Raw genomic sequence first — 12,708 nt, forward strand, 5'->3', positions numbered from 1 at the left:
TTAGTAAGTCTGAACACTGAGTCATTTGTTTTGAGCACTTTGTTAAACTTCACCCCAAAACTACTACAGCAGGGAGGCTTTTACCAGAGACGAAAGCGGGAAGCAAACGGCATAAGTGCTGCTGATCTCAGAGGATTTCCGTTGCTTCACTTCATCGTGTCCTTTAGCAGCTACTACCTGTCCCCCCCCCCCCCGTTTCCACTGCAAACACATCCTACATGCAGACCAAGAAGGTCAAGTGGAGGAACGAACTGAAGAAAAAAAAATACAGTAGAAGAGGCTGACTATGATCGAAATACGTAAACGCCATTTATACTCCAATACTGGGATTCAACCAAATTGTCCTTTTTTTGTTTTTAATTTTTACTGTTTATTTTTGAGAGAGAGAGTGAGTGCATGAGTGGGGGAGGGGCCGAGAGGGAGGGAGACACGGAATCCGAAGCAGGCTTCAGGCTCTGAGCTGTCAGCACAGAGCCTGACGTGGGGCTCAAACCCACGGACTGTGAGATCGTGACCTGAGCCCAAGTCAGAGGCTTAACCAACTGAGCCCCCCAGGTGCCCCATTGTCCTGACTTTCCAAACCCTGTTAGTGAAGCTTTACCTCCCTACTGCCACACTCATCTCCTCGGGACCTCTACAGCTGCAGGACGCGGGGGCCTTCGTCTGGAAACACTGCCTGTGAGGTCACAGAGCCTCAGGCACACCACCACGATCGCGGCTCTGGGCCCAGGCTCGGTCCCCACACCGAGTTGGGGTGACACACACCTGGATTCCAGCTCTGCCACAGGAGAGCCGTGAGGCCTCCGGCAACTTTCTGGTCCTCCCTGAGCTGGGGTTTCCCACACGGGCACACGAACGATCACGGGGATGTTGTGAGGACGGGTGGCCCGAGGTGAGCACCCAGCAACGGGGCTCGTGGTCACCTCGATCTCTGTAGCTGAGCGGTCAGTCGGTCCCAGCTGCCCGGGGGAAGCAATCCCTGCAGGCTGTAACAGCACGGCGGGCCTGGGTCCCCGTGGAGACTTGGTCACTCGCTAGGGTTGGGGGCCACACAGTCACTCAACTGTCCCGAGTACATGCGTCCTCTGCCAAGGGGCGGGGACTGCTTCTGACTTGTACGTCCTGCACTAAAGACAGGACTCCGGCAAGTCAGGGCTGGAAAGGGTGTTGAATAAAAGCCTGCGCAGATGTAAAGTCTGATTTTTTTTCCCACAGGAACCAATCTGAAAAGCATTTTGTATCTTCCAATTCCACAGAAAGCGAATCTTTTCTCCAGCACTTAAAGCTAACTGAGTCAGAAAATGTGGCTCCGTTCAGCGGAACGACTTGGAATAGTTAGTGTTTCGCAGCCCATTTAGCAATCACTACTTTATTCAGAGCACAGCTTTGAGGCCCTTTCATGTGAATTTGCTCCATTTGGCCATTTTCCTGGGTAAAGCTGTTGATCACTTTCATCAATAGAGCACTCCAAGTACAGCTTTCTCTCCCCCAATTTGAGCTCTGCTTCCCAGAGGCTATTCTAGAATCTAGACGGAGAAAGAAAGGACAATTTGCAGGTTCCCACAGTCTTTGATGTAACTCAGCCAGGTACCTGAGTGGCCCACGGCTGCAGACAGGTGCCCAGCTGGGGGCAAGGCTGGCTGGAGCCTACCACTGTCAGCAGCTCACTGCCTGGCCCTGCTCTCTAACATCCCGGCCTATGGCTTGATGGGAGAAGTCTGAGGCAAGGCACAAGTGTGCTCCGACCGGCTCGACACCGTCCTCCACCACCACACGTCCCACAGACCTCGCTCTGCCTCTCAGCAGCCCTTTGCTGACCCTGGCGTGGCTCCGTGCTGGGACTCTGCAAACCTATGCCTTCTCCAGGCACACAATAAATGTGACAAATAACGCTTGGAAATCTCAAAAGAATATCACTAGCAAGCAAAACACTGTGCACAACAAGCTGTAGAAGAACAAAGATTAGAGTGAAAACAGATGAAGTAAAGAACAGAAAAACAATAGAGAAAAATCAACAAAACTGAAAGATTTTTTTTTTTTTTTGAGAAAGAGGGAAAGAGAGAGGGTGCAATCGAGTGAGGGGCAGAAAGAGAGGGAGAGAAGCGGGGCACACCTGAAGTAGGACTGAAACTCATGAACCGTGAGATCATGACCTGAGCTGAAGGAAGTCAGACACTTAACAGCTGAGCCACCCAGGCGCCCCCAAAAGATGTTTTTTGAAAAGATCAACAAAGTTGACAAACTTTGAGCTATACTAACAAAAAAAGAGGGAAGACTCAAACTCCTAAAATCAGAAATGAAAGAGGAGACAGAACTACCAACCTTAGAGAAATAGAAATGATGATACGGGACTGCTATCAACAACTGGGCACCAATAAAGTAGGTAATGTAGATGAAATGAACAAATTTCTAGAAAGGCAGAAACTACTCAAACTGAATCAAGAAGAAACAGAAAATCCTGAATAGACTTAAAACAAGTAAAGAGACTGAATTAGTAATCAAAACACATCTCACAAAGAAAAGCCCAAGCTTACAATGAGGAGCTGTAAGAATGCTTTAAGAATAATCAGCACTAACCCTTCAGGAACTCTTCCAAAATATAGAAGAGGAAGAAACACTTCTCGACTCATCCTAAGAGGCCAGCATTACCCTGATAGCGAAACCAGACAAACACATGACAAGAAAAGAAAACCAAAGACCAATCTCTCTCATGAATAAGGACACAAAAATCCCTGACAAAATACTAGCAGACCAAATACAGCAACATATACAAGAGATTACATATCATGACCAACTGGGATTTATCCCAGAAACAAAAGGTTCAACATACAAAAGTCAGTCAATATAACGTATCATATTAATAAAGGAGAAAACACACATGATCATCTCAATAGATACAGAAAAGGCACTTGACAATAACCAACATTCTTTCGTGGAAAAAAAAAACATTCAACAAACTAGGAATAAAGGGAACTTATTCAGTCTGAAAAGGGCATCTGTAAAAAATGTGCAGTTAATATCATTAGTTAACAGTGAAAGACTAGATGCTTTCCCCCTATGATCAGGAACACAACGAGCGTGTCTACTCCTGCCACTTTTACTCAACATCGTACAGAAGGTTCTAGTCAGGGTAATTAAGCAAGAAAAGAAATATGGGGCGCCTGGGTAGCTCAGTTGGTTAAACGTCCAACTTTGGCTCACGTCATGATCTCACTGTGTGGATTCAAGCCCCATGTCAGGCTCTGTGCTGACAACTCATAGCCTGGAGCCTGCTTTGGATTCTGTGTCTCCCTCTCTCTCTCTGCCCCTGCCCTGCTTGTGCTCTGTCTCTCTCTCAAAAATAAATAAGCATTTAAGAAAGGAAGGAAGGAAGGAAGGAAGGAAGGAAGGAAGGAAGGAAGGAAGGAAGGAAGAAAAGGCATCCAGATAGGAAAAGAAGTAAAATTATCTCTCTTTGTAGATGACATGATTTTGTACATAAGAAATCCTAAGGAATCCACAAAAAAGTTATTAGAACTAAAATAAGTTTAGCAAGGTTTCCAGATACAAAATCAATATACAGAAACTTATACTAGCAATGAACAAACTGAAAATGGAATTAAGAAAACAATTCCGGGGTGCCTGGGTGGCTTAGTCAGTTAAGCATCTGACTTCGGCTCAGGTCACGATCTTGTAATTTGTGAGTTTGAGCCCCACATCAGGATCTGTGCTGACAGCTCAGAGCCTGGAGCCTGCTTTGGATTCTGTGTGTGTGTCTCTCTCTCTGCCCCTCCCCAGCTTGTGCACTCCTGCACACACACACTCTCTCTCTCTCTCTCTCTCAAAAATAAATAAGCATTAAAAAAATTCCATTTATAGTAGTATCAAAAAGAATAAATGACTTAGAAATACATTTAACAAAAGTAGTTAAAAACACATACTCTGAAAACCACAAAACTGCTGAAAGAAATTAAAGAAGATATAAATAAATGAAAAGACAGCCCATGTTCATGGATTGGAAGATTTAATACTATGAAGATGGCAATGCTTCCCCAAGTGATCTACAGATTCAACACAATTCCTATAAAAATGTTAGCATTTTTTTTGCAGAAATTGACAAACTGATCCTAAAATTCATATGGATGTGCAAAGGACCAGAGTAGAAAAAAAACAGTATTTTTAAAAAAGTTTATATTATTTATTTATTTTGAGAGAGATAAACAGAGAAAGTGGGAGAGGGCGGAGAGAGAAGGAGAGAGAGAGACCCAAGCAGGCTCCACACTGCCAGTGTAGAGCCCAAGGCGGGGCTCAAACCCACGAACTGTGAAATCATGACCTGAGCTGAAATCAAGAGTTGGATGCTTAACTGCTGAGCCACCCAGGTACCCCCAAAACAATCTTGAAAAAGAAAAATCACTTCCTGATTTCAAAATTTACAACAAAGCTAAGTAATCAGGACAATGTGGTACTGGCCTGATGACGGACATACAGATCACTAAAATAGAACTAAAGTAAAAAAGTCCTTCCATTTATGATGAATTGATTTTGACAGCCCTTCATGATAACTGAATCAAAAAGAACAAATGGTGCTGGTATAATTGGATATTCATGTGTATAGGAATGAATTTGGACACCCACCTTGTACCCTATATGAAAATTAACTGAAAATAAATCAAACATCTAAATGTAAGGGCTAGAACTGTAAGATGTCTAAAAGAAAATACAGATGCAAATCTTCAAGACCTTGGATCAGGCAACAGTTAGCACATAACTCACCGAAAGCATATGTAAATCATGTATCTGATAAGGGTCTAGAACCCAGAATACCTACAGAACTCTTATAACTCAAGAATTTAAAGATAAATAGCTCAGTTGACAAATGAGCAAAGAATCTGAATACACAGTTCTCCAAAGAAGATATACAAAGGACCAGTAAGTGCATGAAAAGATCTTCAACATCATTAGTCATTTAGGGAAATGCAAGTCAAAACCACGAGATGCCATTTTTACGCCTACTAGGATAGCTAGAATAAAAACATCGGGCAAGAACAACTTTTTGGAAAGGATGTGGAGAAACGAGAACTCTAATACATTACTGGTGGAAGGCAAAATGACGCAGTCACTGTGGAAATCAGCTCGTCCGTTTATTCAATTTTATTTTTAAGTAATCTCTACGCCCAATGTGGGGCTCGGACCCACAATCCCGAGATCCAGAGACACATGCTCTACCGACTGAGCCAGCCAGGTGCCCCAGTTCCTTAAACATTTAAATGTACATTCACCATCTGACCCTGCAATTCCCTTTAAAGGTATCTACACGTTCTATTGAATGGAAAATGTTAAGTCCACACAAACACTCGTACATGAAGTATTATTCACGGCAGCCCACACGTGGGAACACCCTGAGCGTCCACCAACCGATGAACAGATAAACAACACATCTATCCACATGACGAAATATTAGTCACAAAAGGGAACGAAGCACTGATACATGCTACAATGTGCTACAGTACTTGAAAACACGACGCTAAGTGAAAGATGGCAGAGAAGGCCACTTATTGTACGATTCCATTATATGAACAGACAGATCCAGAATAGGCAAAGGCATAAAAATAGAAGGGAGATTAGTGGCTGAGGGGGTGGGGGTTCCAGAAGAGGATATGGGCTACCTACCCACCCTACCATTACTACTCATAGGTATGTGCTTTCTTTTTGGGGTGATGAGAAAGTTCTGGAACAGGGTAGTAGTAAGTGTTGCTCAACTTCCTGAATATACTAAAACCCCCTGAATTTTACACTATGAAAGGGTGAACTGTAACTCTTAAAAGAAATAATATAAAGCTCTTAGAAAAAAAAAAGGGATGTGCTAACAGCGACGTACCAAAGGGCTCAGGCAATAAGAGGGTGCCTTGCGTAAAGAGAATTTCCGAACGCCAACGAAGCGAGCCGCACGCTGGCTTGTCTCTGCTCATCACTGTGCACAGGCAGCGCTCAGCAAGGCCAGTGATGACAAACTCCCCTCTGCCGGGTGACCTGCTCCCGCTGCGCCACTGCGTGCAGAGAAGTGAGCCCGCATCCTCGTTCATCATATGTCACCTCACATCTGCACAGCGCTTTCTGATTCACAAGGTGCCATTGGACATTATTCTACCCACCCTCCCCTTAACTCCATGAGGGAGGAACATCTACCAGTGGGGACGCGGAGCCTCTGTGGCCAGGACCTCGAACTCCCACACGACCTCTGGTCCAACCATAGGGCCTCCCAGCACACACCCCATGTCTCCTGGGAGGACTGGAGGTCCTCAGAGATGGCCCTGCAACTTGCCCCTCGACTTCTGTCACTCTGTCCCTGGGGGTTGATGATGCATAAAACATAGATAGTCACGAACGCGGGCCTTTACCCAAACACCTGATTACCTGCCTGTCCCCATTTAAGCATTCTTCTGTTTAAGGACTAACCACTGTCCCGTTGCTGCCTCTGCAAATGGCAACATCATGTTTTTTCCAACAAATTCACAAAATAGGGCCTAGCAGGAGTTGGAGCAGATAAGTCACGAAATCACAGACCCCTAAGTATACATTTTAACAGAAATAAACCTAGTATAGCAACCAGGCCCATTAGATCTTTAAAGGTAATTAAATAGTGCACTAAAATCAGACCCCTGCTTCTGTTATCAATGGTGGAAGAGTCAAGTAGAAAAGAAAAACACTGGGAACATACGGTAAGCTGAAATGCCGTGGGGGTGGGGACGGGACACAGAACTCAACAAGCCAGGAGAGGTACTCACAAGGTGCTGACAAGATCTGAGTGGCTTTTATTTTCTTTGCCGTACTTCTGGGTACTGCTTGATTTTATTCTTACTTATTTATTAGTAATCTCTACATCCAACTTGGGGCTTGAACTCACGATCTCGAGATCAAGGATCGCATACTCACTGGACTGAGCCAGCCAGACGCCCCTGATTTTATTGTTTTAAAACACAACGTTTGTTTTGTAAAAAGTCAAAATATTTTTATTTTGAGAAGAAAAAAACCTGAAGTGTTGGCTCAGATCATCTCTAACGATGCATTCGGCTCTAAATTCCGCGCCTGGGAGAGACGGGTGAGCGCGGGCTGGGGGCGCGCCTTGCTCCCCGGACATGTGCCTCCGCCCCCGCTTGCTGGGGCGCGCACGCAGGCGGGGGTGGTCCCCTCCCCGGCACAGCGATCCGGCAGCTCCCGCCTTTACGAGGGGCAGCCTGGTGTCAGTTAGGGTTGGCTTACCTGGACAGGCGGCTCAATCATTATCCAGGCCGGAAGCATGAGACTGGGATTGAGAGGCTGGGTTCCTACTCGGAAGTAAACTCCGCCCCTGGAATCACAGGCCCAGATGTGCTGATTTCCACACGCCAGGCTTGTCAGTTTTATAGGTCCTGCAGGCAAATGAAGGAAAAGGCCACACGCTAATTGCTTTTGTAAAATGACGAATCCTTCACTTAAATCTATGGACTTTGATTTATCCTTCAAAGAAAGAGGTGAGGCTGCTCTTGCGGCTGACCCTGTGGTCTGAGAACGCCACAGCTCAGGGGCATTTCCGAGGCCTCTGGCCGCCCTGCCACCGGCCAGGCGCCACTCGGCAGGTTCTCTGGCACCGGGCGGGGCAGTCAGCATGCTGCCGGCACCGGGCACCGGGGCCGATAAGCGCAGGGTTAGTCCCTGCGTGGGCCCCGTCGCTAGCTTCATCACATCCGTGCACAGCACCGGCAAATTCTGCATCTGGGGAGAGGGCGCCCCTCTTTATCAGGAAATCTGGACCCGAATGAGAATTAATAATGAACTAAGCCCCCTAGAATCTTCATTTTTCTTTCTACATTTCTCCTTATTGATTAAACCAATTTTAAGAGGAAGGGAAATGGGAGGAGGCTCTCAAGAGAAATTACACTTGATTGATGGTCTATGTGGCCAAAAGCACAGCCTGGTTACAGCCTTGGGACAAGGTGCAGCTAAGTGTGGGATGCCTCAATCCAAAGCCTGCAATGGAGCAGTGGCACGCAGTGATTATCGGCTCAGTCTCAGGAGGCCATCAGGACTCAGACACAGAGACATTTGCCCAAGGTCCCAGGGTGAGACTGTGGCTAAGCCAGGAGGCAAAGGTCTGAACCCAGGCCAGCTCAGCTCCTCCACACCAGCTACCCGACCGCGGGGACTCTGGTGAGCCCACAGATCTGACGTGTTCTGATCCGTCGGTTTTGACGGATGAACATACCCAGGTAACCGTGTCTTGTCGAGTTAGAGCACATTTTCATCCCCCAGAAAGTTCCCTTGGGCCACTTCGAGTCAGTCCCCTCCCCTGAGGCACCCACGGGTTACTAGTCTGGTCTAGAGGTCCATAAAAACAACCACAGGTATGCGGTCTCTGGGGTCTGGCCTCTTTGACTCAGTGAACTGTGGGCAGGATTCACACGCAGTGTCGCTTCTCAGGTTGCTGAATGTTGCTCGGCTGCCTGTCAACAACAAGGTTTACCCGGCCACCCAGCCACCCGGCCACCTGGCCACCCAGTGAGCACACTCGGGCCACGCCCACTTCTTGCTATTAGGAGTAAAGTCGCTATGGAAGACTTTTTGTGGACGCGTTGTTTTTCTTGAACGGTACCTAGAAGTGGAAGTGCAAGGTTGTGGGGTAGGCTTTCATTTGCCATTCTTTTTTTTATTTTTTAATGTTTACTTTTGAGAGAGACAGACAGAGTACAAGTGGGGAACGGGCAGAGAGAGAGGGAGACACAGAATCCGGAGCAGGCTCCAGGCTCTGAGCTGCCAGCACAGAGCCCGACGCGGGGATCGAACTCACAGACTGAGAGATCATGACCTGAGCCGAAGGTGGATGCTTAACCGAATGAACCACCCAGGCGCCCCCCCCCCCCCATTTGCCATTCTGCACGCCCACCAGCAGTGCAGGCCGGCTGCCCACACCCTCGCCAGCACTTGGTGTTGCCACCCTTTCCATGTCGGCCATTCTGGGTGTGAAGAGGTAGTTTGTCATGGTTTTAATTTGCATTTCCCTGATAACTAATGATGCTGAGACTCTTTTAATGTGCTTATGGGGTATATCTTCTTTTGAGAGGTACCCGTTCGAGTCTTTTGCTCATTTTTCAAATTTAATGGTTTGTCTTTTGATGACCGAGTTAGAGGATTTCCTTGTTTATTCTGGATACGAGTCTTTTGTCAGATATACGCATTAGGAGTCTTTTCTCCCAGTCTGTGGCTTGCCTTCTCATTTTCTTGACAGTGTTTTTTGCTGAGTTTTTAAATCTGATGGGCCACCTTGACTTTAAAGCAGGGGGAAAAGGTGGTGCAGCTACGTTCAGTGGCAGGGCTGCTGTCGGTCAGCTCATAGCTGTCCCTGGTATCAGACGGCAGACGATGTTTCTGCACTAAAACATACAGCACCGATCCTGCGTGTGGACATCTTGTCAGGTGGCTTCAGCTATGACACCAGCTTAAAAGTATGAACTGACCACTACACGAAAAAGTCTCAGTATTCCTTTGTGCATATCCTACAGATGGTTTTTCTTATACTGAAATAAACTTTATTTCTTCCTTCCTTAATCTTTTATGGAATGTCTTACCAGGGAGTTCAGATAGACTCCCTAGGGCTCTAACATTACATGGTGAAAGATTCGTACCGATCAAAATAAAGTACCTTCAGCAGTAAATTACAGAAATAGCTGAGAAACGAAGGCTAATTTTAAAATGCTAAATGAAAATTAATTTTATGCCGGAGTCTTCAACCTACCCTAATAGGAAGTCAAGGCAGTAGCTGATGGTGACAACGGTTCCACGGTGACAAAGCCGCACCGGGCCAGCAGCTCAGTTAGCAGTGACTATCAACACCGCCAACAGAACACGCAGTTCACACGTTAGGAATATTCTTTCAGAAAAAAGTAAAGGCTGCTAGAATACACATGTCAGTAAATACAATGGCTTATCCTGAAGACACAGGTCAAAGAAGAAAACGTTTAACAGAAGGCTTTTCTGCAGTTTTCTACCTCACAGAGGGTCCCCCAGGCTGCCTGAATACTGAAGGTTTAGGAGACTGCTCTGCAGAGAAGGTCAGGACAGGTGGTGGGGACTACGGCCCTCCCAAACACTCCATGGTTCCCCTGCAGGCCCTTCCAGTTGGGCAGGACCTCATCGTTAGCACGGACAGCGGGCTGTGGGCAGAAGCCGTCCCCTGCTGTAGTGCCCATGACGGTGAGGCCACAGGCCCTCACTGCAGCAGAGGACACAGTCCTAGAGACTGAGAGTCAACTTTGTGGTGGCAGGAAAGCAACATTCACGGTGTTAAGTTGCTGATACCTCGGGACTGTTATTACGCTAGCAGCCTGATGAACACAGACATGCTATCATTTTCTTGCCTTTCCCCGCTTTGTTTTTTCTTGCATTTAAAATAAGTTTTAATTACTTTCTTCAACAGAGGAGACATTTTCCCTTTAGGATTACTTTTAAACATATATTTTAGAACAAAAAGGGGCATTTATTTGGTGTTTTACTATTTATAAAATGCTTTTCTGCATAAACTACTGCCTACCATAATCCTATTTGTAACCTAAAGGCAAAAACTGACACTAAATATTTCCTCATTAAATGCTATGCCCAGATGAATCAAATTACAAGTTGCATTAGTTTGCTGACATTCCAGTGCCCGACATAATGCATACTTATGTGTACTGAGAAATGAAATGTTGTGAACATCTTAAATACCTGCTAAATGATGCAAATTTTCTTCCCCAAACTAGGATTGTAATAAATTGCAAAATTCCATTTTCAGTCTCTAAAACTGGGTTCAGTAGCCGGACATCTAAGAATTCTCTTAATTCAATCTCAAAGTAGCAACTGACCTGGTAATTTGAATAGGGGCAGAAGAGTGATGTTATGTCTTTAGAAAGAAATTAAAGGTAGAAATCACATTCGTGACTTGATACTTTGCTAAAGTCATCCTTGAAACTGAAATTTCTGCTTCCAGTGTCACGGCTGGTTACGTTCCAGACTTTACAAAAAGCTGGTGCTGCCGGTGTGAGGAGGGCTGGATCACACTGTCAGCACTGGGAAGACGGGCTTTCACTTTCCATGTTCGTAATGTCAGAATACTTATAAAGAAGAGGCCAAAACTGAAGAGAGGGACACAGATAAATCGCAGCCTGACCAAGCTGGTGGCAGCTTGGAGGTGGATGAACTCATGAACGGTGAGGAAGGACATCTTTGTACCTGGCTGTTAGGCAGTTTTGCGATGATCAGTATCAAGGCCAAAGACAGGATCCAAACTCATATCCCAGAATTACTTAGAAATGGAGCTCACCAGTAATAACCACTTTCCCTGACGCCCTAATTTCCTGCTGTGCGTGGATGTGGCCAAGCACACGGTCCTCCTCTGTGTGCAAACGCCACAGGGTCAGGCTACAGTGGCTGCCGTCCAGAGCAGGCGCAGAGCGTTCAGGGTACGCGGTGGGAAAGCATCCCGAGGGGAGCACTGACCGAAGAAAGCTTGGGGCAGGGCGGGGGACAGTCTCGGCCCGAAGAAGAGGCAGAGGAAGGAAAGAGCAGGGAGGACATTCTAGGCCGTGGCAAGACAAGCATGGCCCGTGCACCAAGGGACAACGACTGGTGGCTGGAGGGACCACTGCACGAGGCCCGTGCAAGGAAGGCTGGGCCAGGCTGCGATGGCCCCCAGTGCCACCCTGACGCCGGGGCAGTGTGGAGCTGTTTGATGTTGAGGGTCCACCCCTGGAGCTGTCTGGGGAAGACGGATCTGGCAAGCGGGGGGGGGGGGGGGGGGTGGGCACGCCTGGCGTCGTGAGGCGGTTCCTGCAGGAGAACAGGCGTTGAGGAGGGGCCTCGGACCCTGGCAGTGCTGGGAGAGAAGCAAGGATCAGGGGCTAGGAGACCCTCTGAGGTAGACGGAAGAGACACCGCAGACAGCCACAGAGGAGACTGCCTTTTCCAGAAGAATTTAATGGGAGCAGAGGAGTGAAATCAGGAAAAAGGATACATCTGGGAGAGAGGAGTTTCATCCTCAAAGTCCTCACACGCAGTCATACTCCTGCAGAGGCTGTGCTTCCTTTCATTGCTGTGAGCACCCGCCACGGCCAACTTGTAAAGGAACAATCCAGGCGAGCAATTCAAGGCAGGACTGGTACCCAGATCACCACACTTTCTATTTCCTACTGTTCCATGCGTGCTGCCCAATGACAGCCTTCCAAGGACACTTGCACGTCAGGCTCAGGGCAGGGAGCACACACCTGAACTCGAAATCTGCATCCCCCTGTTTAAATGATAAACCGCTTGACTCACCTGTTTGTCCCACAGGCTACGCTGCCCACACCTGGAGAGAGCCCAGTAACACAGCACCTGGTGGTCTGTGCCAGCCTTTCACCGCCCCCTACCCCCCACCCCCTCACCTTGGCACAGCAGGAGGCCGGCACCACTCCCACATCATCATGCCCACCTCCCCTGCCCCAACACGCCGTCTACCGATTCAGGACTGCGTTCTCCTACGTTCAAAAAATGGTAAAAGGATTCTCTGTCCATCATTTCAGTGTCTGCTGGCAACCCAGATGAAGAAACAAAATCTAGAGCTCAGACCAAGAAAGGCACCAGGCACCAGGCACATGGCTGGACTCCCCCCCACCAGCCCAAGGTGTGACGCAGCTAACGTTGGCTCGACGAGACCCTGTGCAGGACACCTGCCCGAGA

General features: G+C 47.4%; 1 protein-coding gene across 7 annotated transcripts in view; it reads right to left on the reverse strand.

Moving 5' to 3' along the window:
• TECPR2 (tectonin beta-propeller repeat containing 2) overlaps positions 1-12,708 on the reverse strand; it is a 108,203-nt gene that overhangs the window by 28,753 nt on the left and 66,742 nt on the right. For all 7 annotated transcript variants that reach the window (XM_047080042.1, XM_047080044.1, XM_047080043.1 and 4 more), the window contains one exon: positions 7,243-7,391. In XM_047080042.1, the coding sequence (XP_046935998.1) occupies positions 7,243-7,391 (149 nt within the window). The remainder of the gene's footprint in view (positions 1-7,242; positions 7,392-12,708) is intronic.

Source organism: Lynx rufus, unplaced genomic scaffold, assembly GCF_022079265.1.
Source record: "Lynx rufus isolate CCGP_SWC_20201006 ecotype Redwood Valley unplaced genomic scaffold, mLynRuf1.p SCAF_17, whole genome shotgun sequence".
Taxonomy (NCBI): Eukaryota; Metazoa; Chordata; class Mammalia; order Carnivora; family Felidae; genus Lynx; species Lynx rufus.